This window comes from Eurosta solidaginis, chromosome X, assembly GCF_040869045.1.
Source record: "Eurosta solidaginis isolate ZX-2024a chromosome X, ASM4086904v1, whole genome shotgun sequence".
Lineage (NCBI taxonomy): Eukaryota > Metazoa > Arthropoda > Insecta > Diptera > Tephritidae > Eurosta > Eurosta solidaginis.
Genome location: NC_090324.1, coordinates 188,210,257 through 188,231,126, shown reverse-complemented (window position 1 = coordinate 188,231,126; position 20,870 = coordinate 188,210,257). Strand labels below are relative to the sequence as shown.

Sequence of the window (20,870 nt, the reverse complement as noted above, 5' to 3'; positions counted from 1 at the left end):
TTCTTAAAAGAACCAATTTCCTTTAACTATTTTGATGCATTCCCTTTAACTAGTGGAAAACCTCCTATGATGGCAAGGAAATATCCCTCTCCCTCACATTCATAATACCTACTCTTCTCCCATAACTAGTTTCCTCTTTTTCGAATATTGTTCCGAATAGGAGGAAAGCGAGAAGTGAAAAAAAACTCACAAGGAATTTTTATTTAGAATACGAGGAATGGAAGAAGGGAATTGGGCTGCTAATATTTTATTACCTTAACGTAATATAGTTTACCATCATACCTTTAAATCCGTTTGGCGTATCAATCTCCGTCATGTGGTGCGCAGGTTCTGCACGTTCCTGTGGTTTGGCTGTAGTAGCACTTGAGGTAGTTGTTTTGTCAACGTTGTTCCACCTGTTAAATTAACTGATTTTGAAATTAAGGTGATTTTAGCTATCGTTACTACCTACTTACCATCATAAATTAATTCCCATCATCGGGGTGCTTGTCTTCGGGTGGAACTGGTAGATACAACGGCAACCGCCACAACAGCATCAATCGCCACCACAACAACAACATCAAGCTCCACCACGCGATTTAAAATATTTTTCCAAATTGTCACAATCTAATTTGGTGCGACAAAAGATAATGGCACGATCCATTTTATGTAGCCCAATTACAGATATGCAATATTCGCCTTTAAGTATTTTAACACCTTCTGATAATGTTTCTGGTGTAGGATTTTGTAGTTGTACATTATCACGAGCATGTACACCATCGGTTCGTATATGTTGTCTTAGATTATGCCAAGTGGTATCTTGTTGAGGGTCGACCATACACACAACGTGGTGTACAGTTTCTGGCACAGCATCTTCACCCTTAAGATCAACCCATGTAGGAAAATGCATTAAACGATCAGCCATCTTTTTCACTTCAAATGCATGAAGTGTAGCCGAGCAGACAACCATTTGTAAACTACGCCCATCGGATGTAATTTTTGGTATTTGCTTATGAAGACGATCGATTAAATCGGTATAACCCTGTTTTAGCAATGCATCCGCTTCATCCAGAACAAAGAATCTGCAATGTGTCAACGACACAAACCCACTACTAATCATTCAAGCCGTCCAGGTGTACCGACTACAATATGAACACCTTGTTGTAATGAACTTTTCTGCGTTTCTAACTTAACACCACCAATCAGTAATAGCGAACGCACATCAAGGTTGCTTAAATGCACTCGAAATTTTTCAATGTTATTATTTTAGATTCGGAATGGTTTTTCAAATGTTGGAGCACCCCGAATCCTAAAAGATATTCCTAGCAGATAAGACTAAAAGCTATTAAACATAGGTACAAACAGATCTTTTGCCAAGCATGCATATACATATGTCCTTAGCTATAACAACAAGTCACCGTATTTTGCAAGCAACTCTAAAAGTAAAGGTAGAAATTAGCACTGATAAGAAAAATTCCAACCCTCTTGAGTTCGACCAGCCGTGCAGGGAAAGTTAAAGTACAGAGATTATGTTATTAAATTAAAAGGGAATTTGGTTGCATTAAAAGTGCACACAAAGAAGATTCGTAGCAGAGAAATACGGTGCGGAAAATTAAAGGAGCAAAAATGGCCAAAGAGACGATGATCGTTTTTTGTCTACGATACTGAGTGCCTCGAAGATGAAGCAGATGATCCGGTTAAGGCAGTACCCTATTTCCATCCCAGTTGGGTGTCGGATACCCAGAAAGTGGCATTGTGTGGTCAACTAATGGGAACTTTATACTTTCTTAAAGATTGCTTCTTCAATCCCAAAATTATGGCGTTGCAAAATGGCAAATTTGTGCTTAAAGAATTTGGTAGATTTACGTTGGCCGTCGGCACCGATCGCAATATTTCCGGTCGTTTACTTGACCAACGCGCCGATTTGCTCGCTTCGCTGGTAAAATTTTTTCATCGTGATTTGCAAAGCGTTTTCGATCAATTTCCACAGCAAGCGCAGTATAAGAATCTCTCCGAAAAGTTATATCATATTTTCGAAACATCTACCGATTTTGCAACGTAATGGCCATGTTTTTCAAGACGTACCAAAACTGCGCAGCCCGAAGACGGCCAGCAATATATTTTTGGATGCTATACAAACATTACAATGTTGTCAGCAAACAAAGGGTGTACTAGGCGGAGCCGTGCTCTACCATAATAAAGTTGTCGCATCCCAATTGGGTGATGATATTACCAAACAACTTGTACTCACCGATCCATTGCATATACGCACCACAGCCGAACAAATACACATCAATGACTTCCATATACCTAATGGCGTACAAATGTTCATCGTTTATGTCGACGTACCATAATAACCGATTATACGCTGATGCACAACGCGCACAAGCTTTATAAACAACACAGCTGTCACAGGGTTTGCCGCCCTTTCAATATGCGAAACGTAAAATTAAACGGGATAAATCTTTAATATTCACTAATATACCAGAAGAAGGTAGCAGCACTGTTGGTGGCAGTTCTTCTACAACAATTGGAGAAAATGTGGAGTGCGTATCAGCCGCACCTGCCGCAGTGCCACCACAAACGCCTGCCACCATGCGTCCAAAATCCCTAATGATCCGCCCTACACATTTGCCTTTGCGTCAGCGCAAGAACATGAGCAGCTCAAAAGATTTGCCGGAATCGGGAATTGCGTCTATAAATTTCGATGAAACGGATTCATATCCCGGTTTATTGGACGCACTAGCGTTTGTTCAACGCCCATGACTGAAAGTATAGTGTTGCAAGTGGGGAATATTATGTCGATATGCGCAAATCCACAAGAACAAATAAAACAATTGGTATGATATAAATTTCCCATAGCTTGACAAGCTTGACCAGCACCTTTGCCCTTATCACCGCATGTGTGACATATACCAAGACACAACTACTATCTAGATGAACTATCTACACAAGTGCGATCATTAAAAGATTACCCACATTATCATTAAATCGTAGCTGTGTACCTGAAATGAAATAAAAGAATAAAAAAATTAGTATATTTATTAAATTATCAAAAAAGGGAACGATACTCATACTTACCCATCACCAGTTTTCTTCATAGTGAAAATTCATTCAAAATGTCTCTATACTCATTTCCATGAATGAATGACATTTTGAATGAACGAAACAAAGTTGCCACTCGGTTCTTACACAGTAAGCACATTGCGCGCGATCCAAAGAGTATTACAACTCGGATCCGCGGGATCCAACAAATTCGAGTGTTAATAACCGAACAAAAAAATCAACTAACGAAAACCCTGAAGATACAGCCTGGGTTCACTGAAAACACACGCGCCAGGTTGTATTTCGATAGTTTTCCTGACATTCGGCCGTCTTTTTGCTTCTTTCTTTTTTTGAGAAAAGTTTTTAGTTTGAAAATTTGGGCATAAAAACACAATCAAAATCAGCCTGCTTGGAAAAAAGGGGGGTTAACCACTCGAGACCGAAATAATTTTCGCGGTCTATCTGTGCATGATTTTGTTTGTGTTTTACATTTTAAACATGTCACACTCAATAGTGGTCTCGCTTTCATGACGAAAATTGCTTTTTTGTGTATTAAAGTTTCGACAGACTTTCGTCAGTCCCTTTTTTAGCTTGAAATCCCAGCAGGAATAAAGTAGTGTCATCTATGCTTTCGATGTTACAAACAAGGGAGAAATTAAACTTTTTAGAACAAAATTTAAATTTAATGTCGCGTCAGGACTCAGACGCAAGCTGTCCCTAAATACCGGCATGACATGACCATTATGTATCATTACATTGCAATGGGCAGCACCGCACAGCGGTCTCATTCCAACGATTGGAAGAGTGAACAGCTGACAGCTCTACAAATTGCCACACTCTTTAGTATAGGCTATTCCCGCAGATTTGTGTTGAAATCAACAAACACACCACAATTTGTGATTCTCACACAACATGGCCCAAATCAACACAAAGAGTGTTCCCAGACAGCGAGTAAAGGCCTCTTTACATTTGTTGCACATTTATATGCACGACGTCATTTGACTAGTCATTTTACAGGGATTCATAGGTTATATTCACAGCCACATTTGTATCGGCGTGGGTGAGTTTTGTGACGAAATTTTTGTAGGGCAACTACAAGGAGCCGTGAAAATACACGGATAACTCGTGATACCATCTGCGACACAAATGTAGCGTGTATTACCGCATATTGCCTGTATTAGGCAAACACTAAAGAATATAGTTTGCCTTCAGTCTATATTCAACAATTTGTTAATTTTTTACTTATATTTTTCCCTCACCATTGGTGACTGCTATCAACATCAGAATTTCGTTATGATGACAATATTTACCAACACTAAAGATACCTTTAGGCGTATCTCGATCAAACTATATGAAATATAACAGTGGTTTCAACCACTACAAACACATCATTACATCGACATAATAACTTCATAAGATTATTCGTTCCACACAACCCTTTATCCCGAGTACGCCAACCACAAGCTCAGCCAATTGAGCTCCTTGTCTCCGCTCATAAGCCACCCAATCTAAGGGCATCTACGAATATTTTACTAACAATTTGATATTCCAGAATGACTGGATTGTCCCACAAACGCGCCAAGACGGAGGCACGCGGCAACTCATTCAGCGCCCCCTGCCGGCTATGTCAAAAGTCGCACAGCATAAGGCTCTGCCCGATTTACCGGGGCATGACGAACATGGATCGACTAAAGACGATCATAGATTTGCGATATTGCACAAATTGCTTATCGCCATTCCACCAACGGAAGACATGTCCCAGCGAAGATCGCTGTCATCGGTGCAACGAGCAGCACCACACGTCAACACACCTCGACGACGTTCCACCACCGTCCCACGAGAGCGATGGCGAAGAGAGCTCCGACGGAGCCCTATCCATCCACGTCACGGAACAAACCCTGTGGTGGGAAGCGGACGTCGCCGAGGAAGAGGTCGAACGACGGGAAGATCCTACTTCAATGCTAGCCACGACACCACCGGGCGGTTCAGGACCACAACGTTTCCGACCACTCCTACGGCATGAAAGCCTTCAAACTTACAACGCGGGGATGGCGGGGAGACACGTCCTTTCCCCCCATCGCACCGCTCTGCCGGGCGGCGCCGTGGCGACGCGGAACCGCGTCCGTCCCGCTCGTCACGCCGCTCAATTGGCAGGGCGGCCCCGTATAATGCTCGTGCCCAAGTAACTACGCTCGCGCGCCAACCAACAACGCTCGCGCGCCAACCAACAACGCCAGCCGGCTTCAGAACGGGACGCCTCCGGGAGACTCCTCTATCAACGACCATTACACGCGCATTCGTAGCCATAGCTCCAACGGCGGTCGTCCGGATAGCAGCAGGAGGGAAGCTCCACGCAGTACGCGCCCTTATCGATCCGTGCGCTCCCAATTCAATCATCGATGCGAATCTCGCGAAGGACCTCGGGTTAGAGCGAACGGGCACGTCCTATCACGTGAAGTGCACGCTTGTTCTGCGAGGGAAATACGGGGTAACGGGAGCAGTGACGACCCAGGCCACAGTGGTGTCGCGATATTCACGGCTTACTCCGACAGCAACTCTGGATCCATCGGTAGCCACGCCATTCCAATTTATGAAGCTGGCGGATCCACCTTTCCACCGGTCTACACCTGTCCGGCTCACACTAGGTGCCGACGTCTACGCCAGCCTAATGGTTAGCGGCACACCACCGTCGAACGTCGGCGGGCTGCTGACTCAAGCCACCATATTCGGGTTGGTAGTGTCTGGAGCCCACCAGCAATAATCGGGTATATGTCCATTCAATAAGTAAAGTGCACTAAAATCAACCCATGCCTATTTCGACTAACATCTCTTTATTCACAGGAATCCCACGGAGAAGCGTCTGGCGTCGGCGAATTATGTACTCTGGTCACACTATTTATCTGCCATATGCAGTTACAGCATGGCCTAAATTTAAGTTGAGATTCGTTAATTTTAAGTTGAGAATCGTTCTCGCGAGCCCTTGGGGACTTGGTTGTTGGGGCGTTGCGATCGTTTCGAAGTTGCTCGCCGCAAGGGGGCCGGCATGTTTAGGCCACAAGCCTAAATATGGCGGTGCACCCTCGTATTACTTAACTTTTTCTTTTCGTTGTCCTTTTACCTCACATCTTTCATTTATACATATCGGTTTATACCGATAACCGTTTACCCCGCCGGATAATAGTTAAGCCTAGGATTCGGCGGTGACCGCGAACAAAAGGTTTTTTACCTCTTTCACTTCTTTTGCGAACGTCTAAGAAACCGCCAGCAGCCAAGCCACCAAAGGTAAGCCCTTCAATTCTCTTTAACATTAAAAAAGTTCATTTTTGCACTTCCGTCATCGGAAACATTGAATGTAAGTGGATTATCTTGCGTTGAATTTGCATTTCCATTTATTTTAATAAATATTATTGTTCACTTTTCTATAACGAATTCGTTTGTGTATTTTCTTTTCTTCTCTCCCCACCATTATTACGAGCGCGCCCTATCTGCGGTCTTGCCGCCGTAACAGGACAAAACAAATTAAAACACAAGTGATTTAAATTTGGAAAAGAAGTAAAGGAAGGAAAAACTGGTGCTCACTAAAATAGACTTCACCTTGTCTGATTTCACTTTTTTCGCGCACAATACGCATTATTTCTTTATTTTTCACTAAACAACACTCAAAAAAAAGTGGCAAGAAATACAACACTTACTTCTTATTGTTTTTTGTGATGGCTGTGGTTCCGGTGGCTGTTAATTATATCGTGTTGTATAGTATGTAACGCTCAAAGTGGGTGTTATTTTTGGCTGCTGAGGAAAATCTTTTGACAAAAGCAGATGTGCTCTGGCTAATAAATTTTTTGTTGCAATCCTCTGGCAAATTGTGTAGTAAGCAAATGTGCTGTGCAGGTTGATATGTGGACTTTATATAAATAAAAAGGTGCTTTCAGTTCCTGGTGAGGAGGACCAATGTTCGACCTGGGTGCGTCTGAAACCGGCAGTGGGTAGGCGCACACCGGTCGATCTCGGAATGGATGGTTCACTCAAAATAAACAGAGAAGGAAAAACGCAAAGAGGATTTCCTCGTTATAATAGTGCTTTAATTAAGGTGTAAGAAAATATATAAATGGATACAATATTACCTTTGAGTGTAAAGTGATGACGGTGATCCTCGGCGATGTGTGCTGGTTGGCGGTCAATCGAGAAAGAGGCCGGTTGTCCCGTTGATGACAACCGCTAAGCAGCGAAAAAGTCCTCTGGTATTAAGGAGGGGAAAACCCACACACACAGCCACCCCCACATATACGTGCATGGGTTTTGACAACCTGCACACATGCATGTGCATGAAACGCACAAGGGCGGCGTGAGTGCGGGTGGCTGGAAATATTATTAAACCATTAGGGAGGGGCGCCGTCAATCAAGTGAAAGTTAGGCATTGGGCCTAAACATGCCGCCCCCTTGCGGTACGCAACCTCACAGTCCTCCAAGGATCACCGACCGTAAAGAAGAGAAAAAAATAAAAAACTTATAACTAACTTAACCTAACGACGGCCAGTCCGCCGTCTTGGCAGCCCGCATGAGTTGCATAACGTGCATGCCTGTTTGCTGATGCCTCGGTCATTCGCCACTCTTCCCGTCCTGGTTAGAGGTTGACGAGCCATGGTTGCCTAAAGCCAGGAATAAAGAAAAGCAGTAAGAAGGTATATATATGTGTTGATATTTCTTGCCGTTTAAAGAAAGACTCCATTTAAGTTCGAAAAAAAGTAAAGATATTATTTATAAATGAACTTTTCCTAAGTACCCTTTAAGGTTACTAGATCGGATGGGTCCCCGAGAGCACCCACACGAAGATAGTGTTTTGGGCCAGCAGAGGGCCAAAGGATAGTGGTAACGTGCCCGGCGTTATATTGTCAGCGTACACGTCGCCGCCGAGAACGAGGCGGATGGGTGTTGAAGGATAGAATTGGGGATCTGCCAGACGAATATGTTCATATGGAGCCGCGACGCTGGGGTCGACTTTATACGTTGGACTGACGCGCTTAAATCGTGGACGCAGACTGCGTGAGTCGTCACCATCTTCGTCTGCCCATGCTTGCCCCGGAATCTAATAAAACAGCCGGTTTCGCCGGCAGCGTTGGCCGTCGGTAGTGCTAACTCTCGCGCCAGCCTGCGGTCGATCGTTGTACGGGGGGAACATGCATCGACGAGTGCACGAATGAGGTGCAAACGCCCCCCGCCTTCCACCTTCACGACCGAAGTGGGCGCCAGAGCAGCCATTGGCCGAAGTTCTGGGCCGGCTGTAGTGTCAGCCGGACGGATCCCGTTCCTGAAGGAACAATGTTGAGGTAGCTGGCGCGGCCGAGTGGCCAGTCTACCGTGTCGGCTTCCATCTCTAAAATTTCGTAGAGCGCGTAGCTGGCGCGACCGAGGGGCCAGTCTACGCTCGCGCTTTTCTCGGTGTATTTGTGGGCGGCGTTGCGAGGGTGCGCGGAAAGGCCGTGGGTCCGATCACCTAGTGTCGAGCCGGACTATATGGGAGCCCGCTTTACTCCTGGATCGTGCTGGTAGTTCCTCTGCAAAGGGCGACTCGGACGCGTGGAGATACAGCGCCTCATCCATCGTCTCGTCGTCCACCTGCTGCATCGTGGGCATCCTTTCGTACCCTTCTTCCTCCTCTTCAATAACCAATTGGTTCCAGCTCTTGGGCGGCTTTGGCTCGGACGACAAGTCCTCCATCGAAAGGTGCAGCGTGGTATGATGGTTGCCACCACATCTTCGGCACCTGCCCTCACTCGTGCAGTTCCTGGCACGATGTACCATCGACAAACAATTTTGGCAGTAGTTGACCTTAATAATCTCGCGCAGCCGTTGTAGCGGAGACTTTGCGCGATATATAGGACACGACCTGATCGGATGCTGCGCGCTGCATAGAAGGCAAGGCTTCGGGTACCGAGCGGCGTGGCGCTCGGTCCTCTTGCGTAGCGACGCGTAACGAGTCATTCTATTCAGAAAATGTGGAAGAAAAAGAAGCGGAAGCTCAGTTTATTTGTTATGACTGTGTCACGCGTTCGGTTACAAGTAGGCCCTAATTTGATTATCGAGATTTTGGAAATTTAATTAGCGCGTGAGTAGGGGGAAAAACATCTGTCCTTCATAAAAAAAATATTCATATTAGGCGCACATCATATGCATGGCCTTTTTCCACGCATGTTATGTGCCTGGGTCTTTAGTGCCTTATTTTGTTTATTTTGTGTCACCCGGTAGCGTTTTAGTTAGTCAGGCATACTAGTGCTGCAGAAAAATGAGCATATCCATTATTCGGTACTCATATTTTGGTACTGAACCGGATAGACAGTGTGTTATGTGGGTGTTTTTGCGTCGTTGTTATTTGTGTTGTTGGTGCTAAAAACCAACAACTTTCCTGCCCGCCGCAAAAAAAAAAAATTTTGGACAGCAAAATTTTATGCTATATAAAGAAAAAATAAAAGATCTTCGTTTTGGAAGAGGAGAAACATTTGTAGACTGTATCATTTTCTTTTTTTTTTTTTGTATTTCCCTTCGATTATTTATTGAACCTCTCTCCAAGTACGCTTGTAGTCCTGTTTGATTGATGGCCTTTATCAAATGGCACGGTTCCCGAAGGGTATTTGGCTCCGGTACCGCTTTTTCGGAAACGGGTTTGTGGGTACCCATTTGCCTCTTTTTATGCTTCACTAGTATAATGTACATTTAAAACAATCATATATATGTACATACGTTGGTATACGTATACCAACAGCCAGTGCACGGACTTTACCGCATTGGTATATTTACCTACGTTTGGCCCCATTTTACTTTTCTATTACTTCTATCATCAAATCCCCAAAATCTACAAACATTTGAATCGATTCGCATTGGAACTGAACATACTCAAGACAAGAAACAAAATTTGTTGATGAAGTAAATGTAGTAAATGCATACGCAAATAATTTTTTGGCACTATTGTCCGTTTTTTGTTTTTTTTTGTTGTGTGAATAATCGTCCGAATAACATGCCGGCATCGGTTATTTTGTGGCAGTTGAAAATTGTTGTTGTAATTGGACGTTGTGGCAAAAGTTTCGTGAGTGTTTATAGCTCGAAATACAGGAAAAAGGCAAGCATCATAAGCTATGTATCTACACATTTACATGGATTTTGTTTGCAAATTTTTTGCTGTTGAGAGTTTGATTTCCATAAAATGTGCTTTAGTTATTTAATTTAATTTATTATAATTGTTTTGTGCAAATATAAACCGTAATTTTGTTTTCCGGACCAAAATCTACCAACTACTACTATTTCCATTTTTTCGTCTACCAACATTTTGCTTTTAAAAGTCCGCGCACTATTACCCAGCAGCAACGACCAAAAAGATGAACATTCAAACATACAGATGTAGAGAAAAAATTTGAACATTCAAACATACAGATGTATAGAAAGAATGTGAACATTCAAACATACATATGTATAGAATGTAAATTTCAATGGTATTGAAAAAAACGGGAAGCAAATCGACTGATTCACTGATTCGCCTCTCCGTTACTTCATTTTCATTCTTTTGAAATTTACGGCGCGCGGGTAGCGTACGCTGATTGTGGACGAGAAAAAATTGGTAAGTAATTTTTATTATGTGATAATTTAATATATTTTCTTTATTAATTAATTAATTTTGTCTCTTTTGAGGTTACTTGCGTGGGTGGTGGTGACGACCCTACACATTGGAATGGGCACCGGGATTTATTGGTTTTTTTCTTCGTTTTTTTTTTTTCTTTTTTAGCTTACCGGCATTGCAAAGGGGTGCTCCAACTGCGGCGTCGGCCGCGCCGTCAGTTGCCACACCTTTGCGATGCCCATTGACGCAGCTATTAATGGATTTTTTCTTTGCAGGTTGGTGGTGTGGGATATCTACGGTTTACTCCATGGCTACAAATAATAATACGAACCTATGTAAAGGCTTCTACTTTTGGTGGAAGATCATAGAGTGGAGTTAACGGAACTGGTGGCAAATCTGGACCGATCTTGTCTGCGACTCAGCCCGACGCAGATGTCGTTAGGAATGTAAACATTCCAATTATAAATCCAAAGACAACTCGAAACCCTTTTTTTTTTGTACAAAAATCTGATACATCGGCATCGCTAGGCAAAATGCTACCTTTACTCGCAATATACTTTCATAGCAATCAAAATCGCTTATAAGGGGGTTGGTCTGTTCGCTAAGCGTGCGTCTACCACAGTTCTCCGAAGATCGAAACGCCGCTAATATTTTAAGTAAATTTCAAATGATAGCTACCGGAATGGATCAAAGTAATAGCAACCAATGAAAGAAGGTCGCAAAAAAAATTGTGTTAAGTGAAGCGTAAATGATCTGCAGCAAGTGCGTCGATAGATCCACACGTAAAATCGGCACCATTGGCTACAACACCTGCAACACCCGCAGGAAATATATAGATATGCAAGGCAAAATTACCCAAACTCTGACTACTACAGTACAGGGGGGTATAACAGAGGCTGAAGTAGTATGGAGCCCATTATAAATCTAGGACACTGTGATGAGCATGTCGCTGTTGACAATCGGACACAAGCTAATCCACAGCCCACTATTGCTGGCGGTACTTTATGTCCTGTTGGTGACAGTGAAATGAACGCCTTACAGACAAATGAAGGGGGTAGCAGTGAATATATACATTCCGTGGGTGTGCGTTTCACACAACAAAATTCTATTGATGGGTCAGAAGGCTCAGCATCATTGCTTCCCTATGGTTTGCATGCATGCCGGAAGTTTTCCGTTTCCTTGTATTGCTCTGCAATCCCTTAGATAAGCAGAATACAGATACCATGATTCATATGGGCTTAAGTTTACTCACTGTTGCCCTTAAGGTGGGTGCAGATAACATTGGGGAATACGATACGCTGTTGGAGTTGGCCAAAGATGACTTGTGCAGGGATTGGTTTGCGTTACTCAACTCCGAACGCATAACGATTTTTACAGCTGATCTACAGCTGTGCTTTTTACTCTTCGAATCATTGCGCGGTCACTTGAAATTCCAATAAGAAGCTTATCTCAAAAAAAATATCTGAGATTATGTCTAGCGATAGCCCAGAAACGCCTTATGAAATGCGCGAGCTAGCATTGGACACTTTGCTCCAACTTTGGGTACCAGGTTTTGTTTCGGAACGGTACTTCAATTACCATTGCGACTTGTATTGTACCGACTTGGTTGAGGGTCTAGGAAGCTTACTCCTCAAATACACTCTGCTACAAAGTCTGTCTATAGTACACATTTGGGCACTTGACTTCGGCTATTGAGAGTATCGAAGATAATTGTGTTGCCTCAAAAAATGTTGATAATGAAGTTTGTGGCATTTCGGCCACATGTGTAACTAGTTCCACGCGTCATTCGCGTCATAACTCTGAACTGGAGAGCATTATAATCGATGGCAGCAATGATGATAATAAATCGGTTGTGGAAAACATATCCAAACTCATTAATAGCTCATCACGTTTACGCCTAGGCGCTGGCGGTTGTGTAGCCAATGCAGGCCTAGCGCGCGACTATCTCCAAAATATAAAAGAGAAAAAACGTTTGCTCACACAAGGTACGGAACTGTTTAATCAACGACCCGATAAGGGTATACAATACTTACAAGAGCATGGTATATTGAGCTCGCAACTCGATCCCATGACTGGTTTTTGCGTGAGAATCCGGGGCTTGATAAAAAAATGATTGGTGAATATACATCGAAGAAAAAGAGTGTTGATTCAAAGATTTTGAAGAATTTTGTGGATTCATTTGATTTTGCTGGTTTGAGAGTGGATCAGGCGCTGCGTTCGTACTTGGAGACGTTCCGTTTGCCGGGCGAAGCGCCATTAATTTTCCTTGTACTTGAACACTTTGCTGCTCATTGGCATATACAAAACACTGAGCCCTTTGCCGACACAGATGCAGCCTTCAGTTTGGCTTATGCCACCATCATGTTAAGTATGGATCAATATAACTCGAATGCAAAACGCCTGCATGTGCCAATGACATCAGAGGACTTTGCCAAAAACTGACGTGGCCTAAATGGTGGCAATGATTTTGATCAGGAGATGCTGTCAAATATTTTTCAAGCCATTAAAAACGAGGAACATAATGCCAGATGAACAAACAAGTCTGGTACGTGAGAATTACTTGAGGAAGGTGCTTCACTAAGTGCTTTAAGCTGTATGTTCGACAAGTGCTCAGATAATGGCTATCAACGTGTACTGAATGGTTTCACCAAATGCGCTGGCATGGCTTCGCACTACAGTTTGTATGCAAATTGCGATGCGCTCATATTAACGCTTTGCAAATATACCAAACTTTTGAATTTATCACAGCCGGAGGCTCTTACCTTACCAATGCCAAGGTACAAGCCGCCATGCGCACTGGTTCATGAGTATGGGGACTGTTTGCGTGAAGGATGGAAACATATTTTGGAACTATACCTGCAACTCTTCCGTTTAAAATTCTTGCCAAAGTCGTTGATTGAGGTGCACGACTTTTGTGAGGAAAGTGGAAAAACGCTTTTGAAATTAGAGAAACCCAGTCAAAAACAGGAGGCAGGCTTATTTTCAAGTCTCTATTCATATCTTTCATCAGAGGGTCAACGTGAGCCGACCTATGAAGAACAAGAACTTGTCAAGATGGAAAAAAAATATATATAGAATGTCAATTGGATCAAATTATACAAGAGCTTATCGTTAGTATAATTTGTAGTCAGTGAAAGTTCCAACCAACCCCTCTCTAGTGGAAAACCTTTTATATGTGGTTTGAGCTTTCATAGACGATATAAACGTATTTACATAAATGAATATGTGCGATGGAAAACCTCATATTTCCTTTTCAATAAAATTAGGTGTCATTTGCTTCATTATAAAATACGTGACGCTTATGTGCATCCACAATTCATTGCGGACGTTATGAAACCGATGAAAACTGATGAAATCATGGATCAGGAAGTACCGAATTTATCTGGTGGTGGAACGAGTTACACATCCAGTCACAAAACGAAACTATTAATCAATGAACAAAAAGAGGGTGAGTTTAAATTTGAATTACTACTAATGTAGGTGCCCGCATAGTCCTATATGTTCGCATTTGTATACGTACACGCTCTTCATCGACCTACCCTCAGCACGTAGGTGATTAAATTCTGAATTTCCCCTTGTACCAATACCCAGTGGGTTACTCTTTCTGACCAAATAATGAGTTATCGTATAATTTAAACAACAGGGCTAGTCAAATATGAATCCTCGTAATGTTCAAAAAACTGAATATATAAAGTTTTCCAATCACATGGTGGAGTCCTCTTCGCATCTTATGTGGTTACTTTAGGTGATTGGAACTCTTCAATCATTTCCCATTCAGATTTCTGAATCGTGGCTGACTATCTTTGAAGACTATTAAGATGATGAGCGTTCTAGGCCCTCTCCTATTTGTTCTTTTCATCAACGACATAAGTAGTTGCTTTTTATTTGCAAATTATTTACTGTCTGCAGATGATCTCAAAATTTTCGCGGTAGTCAGGGATTCTTCTGATGAAGCTAAGTTTCAAAGGGATATTGACGCTGTTCATTCGTGGTGTCTACGTTATAGACTCTCTTTAAATATTAAAAAATGCTTTAAGATGATGGAATAATGGGTTTTACACTTGTTAAAGAACATGTTCCCGAATATGATCAGAGATTGGCTGTCCACCCATTAGAGTTTAATTTCATAATGATATACATTATGACGTAAAGCGTTTGGAAATATGGATCGTCAATGATTATTCAAACAATCCTCACATTTACGGTCCATTTTTGGACGATGCATTAATTTGCGAGTTGAAGACACCTTTAAATATGAACGTTTTTATCATTTTGAGGCGTGACATTTAAAATATTTTCTTTGCGCTCAAAATTAATGAGCTATGAAGCTGAATGCTCAGATTTTTTAAAATTATTTGAAGGTTGTGGGGTTTTCGTTCGAATTTTTGAGTAGTCAAGTGCTGTTCTGGAATATTCGGATTGACTTCGTTAAAATTTCTAAAAGTATAAGGAATTTAACCCTGCTAATATCTGGGGCAGATGAGTTTTCTCATCAGCGGTAGGCTTGCGATGGGCCTCGTTGGGTGCCAACGAGTGCAGCTGATTTCTGTGGCAGATTGGTTCGCCCTTCTCCGGTAGGCTTTTCTGTTGTCCTCGTTATGGGATAATGAGTAGATTGGGGTTGCTTCTTGAAAATTGTAAATAAAATAGGCCGAAGGCCTTTATGTTCTGTGGCAGATAGCGGATCTGCGTTAGGGCTGTTCTGGTATCCTCGATATGGGATAACGAGTGAGTGGTATGGTGTCCTCGTTCGGGGGAGCGAGTCGATTTGGGTTTGTTTTGGGTCTCCATAGGAAGGTGGAGTTCGGAATGGAGTGAGGGAGAGGAACGGAGGTATTGTTATGAGGAGCTATTGGCCTTCTCGCAATCCATCTCCTCCATTGGAAGAAGGATCAGTTTGACCAAACGTCGTCTGACTTGAACCTTCTCTGTTATGAGGTCGACTACGCGAACTCCGTTATCTTCGCCGGGGTGTACGTTGACGACTCGACCTAGCCTCCATTCGCACTTGTATGTTTTGTTTGGGATGCTTCCACTTCACTCGTTTTTGAAGTTCGGATAGATATTCCACCTTCCATCGCTTGCGAAAGTATGATGGAGGGCTTTGAGTTTCTGCCACCGATTGATCATCGAGGCAGAGCTCTCACTAGCATCTGGTTCTGGGGGAGCCAGTAGGTGGCTGCCCGTTAGGAAATGTCCTGGAGTTAGTGGTTCCAGATCCGTTGGGTCATTCTACCCTGGACTGAGCGGGCGCGAGTTGAGGCAAGTCTCAATCCTGCCCAAAAGTGTTTGGAACTCCTTCATGGTGTGCTTGTGGGGAGACGCGATCTTTTTGAAGTGACTTTTGAAGCTCTTCACTCCCGCCTCCCACAAGCCGCCCATATGTGGAGCCGCGGCGGGAATAAAATGCCAGTTTAATGCTTGATGGCTATACTTTGAGACTGTTTTGTCCCGACTTTCTGCCAGAAAGGCTTTAAATTCGGATCGTAAAGATCTTGACCCTCCGAAAAAGTTTGTACCATTATCAGAGAATATGTTTTTCGGACATCCTCTTCTCGCGATAAAACGCGAAAAGGCTGCGAGAAAGCATGGGGTACTAAGGTCACTAGTGGCTTATAAGTGGATGGCCTTATTGGAGAAACAGACAAAAAGGCACACGTAGCCTTTGGATAGCCGACACTCCCTGCCGCGGTAGCTTTTGATTTCGAAAGGTCCTGCGAAGTCTACCCCGGTATTGGTGAACGCGCGGGTAAAAGTGGTAAGTTCGCAGGGAAGGGTACCCATAAGTTGGACTGTGCCTGCGGTGAATAATGCAGGTTTTGAAATTGTAGATGATGGCTCTGATCATGGTCTTAGCAATCGGTATCCAATATTGGGTTCGGATGAGACGGAGCATGAAGGGAATCATGATGAAACATCATGACTGTAAGGCGAGACAGCCTACAATTGTAAGGCAAGATGATCGGATGACGCTCCTTGTATGACATGTCTTTTGAAGCCCCTAGACGCCCCCCCCCCCCCCCTATTCTAATAATATCATCTTTGTCGATGTATGGTTTGAGTGACAGTATTTCATTCTTTCGATCGATAGGTTCCCTATTTTTCAATTTTAAATATTCTGTCACGTAAAATTGTTTCTGGCAGACTCGTATTAGTGCTTGAGATTATACACGACCTTTCGTGGAACATTGCTTTAGTTTAAGGATGCGTTCTTTTATAGAGTCCACGTGAAGCCAGTCCTTGCTACCGACCATATGCGACGAAGTTTGACCAGGAACAGGGCGGCTTTCTTATCCAGGCGAGTACGATGGTTGAATCCGTCTAGAGGTGAACTTTTGCTGGTCCCAAATGAATGTTTCGGAATACTAATTCCATGATTTCTGCGAGCAGCACGGCGCCGCAAAGTTCTAAACGTGGTAGCGAGATGGTTTTCACTGGAGGTACTCTGGTTTTTGCTAAAAGTAAGTGTATGAAAACCTGATCGCTTCTTTTCACGCGCATGTATACCGTTGCCGCATATGTTTCTCGGAAGCGTCACAGAAGCCGTGGATTTCTATGTCGTCTTCCGGTGAAAAATTTACCCCCCCGCGGTATCCTGATGTTATCTATTTCGCTATAGTGTTGGGTGAAATTTTCCCACCGTTTTAAGGTAGTTGGGGAGACAGGTTCGTCCCACCCGGTGCCCTCAAACCAGATATTTTGCATTAGTATTTTTGCTATTATGACCATTGGTGCAAGCCAGCCTAAAGGGTCGAAGAGCTTGGCTATAGCGGATAGGGTTGCGCTGAGTGTAATGCTTCGCGAATCTCGTTTCTTGCTCTGATGGTTGACGCGATTGTATGTCCTCCCGATAAAACGTCGTCGACGTACATACTTTCTCGTAGTATATCCGATGCTATTGGGTGGGTATTTTCTACATCATCAGCCAATTGCAGAAGTGATCGTATCGCGATGTAGGGGGCGCAGTTTACATCAAATGTGACAGTCTTTAGTTCGTAAAGACTGATGGGTTCGTTGGGGGATGTTCGATGGACAATTCTTTGAAATTTGGCGTGATTATCGGTCACCTAAATTTGCCTATACATCTTTTCTATGTCACTATTAAAGACAAAGCGGTAAAGTCTCCATCGTAGAATTAAAATGGGCAAGCCTGCTTGGAGTACTGGGCCTGGGTGGAGTATGTCGTTTAGACTAATTCCATTCGCCGTCGGACTTGACGCGTTGAAGACGACGCGCACCTTGGTAGTGGTACTTTCCGCCTTTACAGCGGCGTGGTGGGGCAGGAAATAATTATCCGAATCGTCGGATGGTACATTATTCTTGATTTTTGTCATATGTCCAAGCGTTTCGTATTCTGACAACACCCGAACATACTCTCTCCCTAACTCTTGGTTTTTCAGTAATCGCCCCTCATTTCTGAAGAGCTGTGAACATGCGCGCTTTAGGGACGGTCCTAATTTAATATTCTCAGGTTAATCCTGCCTGAATGGTAGCGAAACTGTATACCTCCCATTTTCATCACGTTTTGTCGTTTCCTTAAATAACTGTTCACAATACCTTTCTTCTTCATTAAGCATTTTATTTTTGGGAACATTTTCTATCTCCCAGAAAGCTTTTAATTGGTTATCCACTGCAACCTCGTTGTAAAATGACACGATGCTCTTCGTTGGACCCGGTGCTTCAACTCGACCGGTTAGTATCCAGCCGAACACTGTCTCTTGGGCCAGAAGTGTATTAAGTACATTCTTTTTCAGACCGCTCATTATAATTTGGGGATATATGTCTCCACCAAGTATGAGGTCTACATCTTCGTTGACGTAGAACCTCTTGTCTGCCAGAACCAAGTCTGGGAATGCCTGCATAGTCATCGGGTTGAATTGGCAGGATGGCAGATTCCCAGTAAGTTTGGCTAGAACCAGAATTGGAGTAGTCAAGCTGAAGCATGGAGCCACTGGTGAACGTAATTCGATGGTGGATGCCTCTCTAACTTGAGCAGATACTGCATTGGTGATGCCCGATACTTGGGCATGCATTTTCCTCGCCGGCAAATTGATTCTGCGTTTCAGTCTTTCTGTCATGAAAGAACATTCAGACCCTGAATCAATTAATGCCCGCGCGGAGAAGGCGGTACCATTATGGTGAATGTGTACGCGAGCAGTCCCTAATAGCACGTCTGTGCTGGAATTGGCATGACAGGATTTTACATTCTGGTTTGCAGATTGTCGCGCCTGTGCTGATGTGGTTGGGGTATTATCCGCATCTTTGAAAGGATTGCGTACAGCCGTGTGCTGAGATGTATCCGCATGCAGGAGCGTGTGGTGACGAGAGTGGTATTTGGAACAGTTGTAGGAACTGCTGCACTTCGTCACGGTGTGGCCTGGGGATAAGCAGCTCAGGCAGCCACTTGTGGATTTTATAAATTTAATCCTTTCTACTGGGGTTAACTCGCAGAAGCGTGAACAGTTGCGTAATCTGTGTTCAGGGGATTTACACATTTTACAAATTGATTTTATTGTTTGCTTGGATACTTTTGCTTGAGAAGCACCAAGTCTTTTCGGAGGGGTTTCTGGCGATTGTCGCGACGCGTTTGGTTTGTGCACTTTCGAAGTGGCATGCCCTGTAAAACCAGACCCTGTTTCAAGTGTCTGAAACCGATTAGACAGGAATTTATCCATATCCTCCCACTTGGATATATCCATTTTATGGTCTATACTTTGCTCCCATAGAGCCAACGTGCTCTCTGGTAACTTGGTTGAACAGAGATAGGTCAGGATTGCATCCCAATTGGAAGTGTTAATTTTGTGGCATTTGAGGGACGAAATACAATTATTTATATCATTTTGTAGCTTTTTTATTGAACTACCACACTCACTTTCTACCTTTTTTAAGTTAAATAGAATTTGTAGTTGTATGTTAACTAAGATACATTTGTTCTCGTATCTTTCACACAAGTTTTTCCAGGCCATCCCGAAAGCTTCATTTGTGAAAGGGCATTTTCTAACGATATCTTTTGCTTCGCCCTGCGTTTTGTTGTTGAGATGGAATAACTTTTCCACCCCTTTCAAGCTAGAATTGTTTATATAAATTGCCGTGAACAGGTCGCGAAAAGTTGGCCAAGACAGATAATCCCCTTTAAAAACTTCCATGTCGCAAGCAGGGAGGCGAATTTTATGCCCATGAGGTTCATGCTCAGGTTTGGCGTTCTTTTCATCCTTCTTGTATTTTTCTGCCTCAGCAGATATAGACGCTGAACATCGCACGTAGATTGCATATGCTGCCTTTTGCTTCGTTCTGACCGCCATAACGCCATCCGCTGACACCTCATAAGATCCCAATAGCGAATCAAACTCAGACTTTACCTTCTTCCACAAGGACCGCAACTCTTCCTGCTGTATTGCAAGGGTGTGTTTGCTATGGTCGCTTTCCGGAATAAGGCTGTAATCTTTATCAAACTCTGCGATTGATTCTGCTAAACGGATGTAGGTTTCCATTGTTTTATTTACGTTTATTAACGAGAAAATTTCCGATTAGAAAAATAGAACTCTTCAGAGTTAAAATACCTGCCCAGCCGTAAATAAAAACTTTTGAAATTCGATGTTTTATATTTATTACTTTTATTTCAGACTTTGTCAGTAGCGACAACGAGAAAGGGTTTGTTTTATGGACCTTTTGTCACAGCAGCGACAACAGCGAAAGATTTAATGTACAAACTTTTTGTCTCAGCGGCTACCACAAAAAAGGGGACCACTCGCCACCTCTACAAATAATGGGTGTATTTTGAAATAGTGAAAAGTGCGAGCTATATTCGAAAATAAGCGCAAAAAAAGTTTAGAAAGTGTTTAAAAAGTGAAGCGAGCACCGTATTAATTAAAATGCAATAATTTTGTACTTGTGATCTAAAAAAAAAAACAACAACAAAGCTGATGTAGTGAGGTTGCTTGGAAATGAGGTTATGTTACCCTCTGCCTTGTGTTGTGTCTGGAAAACCTTACCGCTGGTGGGGGGATAAACCAGATAATCACAAGGGACGAAACAAATTAAAACACAAGTGATTTAAATTTGGAAAAGAAGTAAAGGAAGGAAAAACTGGTGCTCACTAAAATAAACTTCACCTTGTCTGATTTCATTTTTTTCGCGCACAATACGCGTTATTTCTTTATTTTTCACTAATCAACACTCAAAAAAAAAGTGGCAAGAAATACAACACTTACTTCTTATTATTTTTTGTGATGGCTGTGGC

General features: G+C 42.9%; 1 protein-coding gene and 2 pseudogenes across 3 annotated transcripts; 2 read left to right on the top strand and 1 right to left on the bottom strand.

Annotated features, from left to right (window-relative positions):
• Nucleotides 1-277: 277 nt before the first annotated feature.
• Nucleotides 278-2,985, bottom strand: LOC137234197 (ATP-dependent RNA helicase Ddx1-like). 3 transcript variants are annotated; one of them, XM_067757805.1, is made up of 3 exons: nucleotides 2,955-2,985; nucleotides 456-1,288; nucleotides 278-407 (listed from the first exon to the last, which is right to left on the bottom strand). In XM_067757805.1, exon 2 carries the CDS (start codon nucleotides 1,097-1,099, stop codon nucleotides 560-562), a length of 540 nt encoding a protein of 179 aa, XP_067613906.1. In that variant the 5' UTR covers nucleotides 1,100-1,288; nucleotides 2,955-2,985; the 3' UTR covers nucleotides 278-407; nucleotides 456-559. The 3 variants fall into 3 exon arrangements, with proteins under 3 accessions (XP_067613906.1, XP_067613904.1, XP_067613905.1); XM_067757803.1 differs by having other exon boundaries at nucleotides 282-395; XM_067757804.1 differs by having other exon boundaries at nucleotides 282-395; nucleotides 2,959-2,985.
• Nucleotides 1,606-2,825, top strand: LOC137234745 (BLOC-3 complex member HPS4-like; annotated as a pseudogene).
• An 8,327-nt stretch (nucleotides 2,986-11,312) lies between the features above and the next one.
• On the top strand, nucleotides 11,313-13,764 carry LOC137235328 (Golgi-specific brefeldin A-resistance guanine nucleotide exchange factor 1 pseudogene; annotated as a pseudogene).
• The last annotated feature ends 7,106 nt before the right edge of the window (nucleotides 13,765-20,870 follow it).

Excerpts from the sequence above, each read along its gene's own strand:
- LOC137234197 (XM_067757805.1), bottom strand. The coding sequence starts at position 1,099 with ATGATTAGTAGTGGGTTTGTGTCGTTGACACATTGCAGATTCTTTGTT.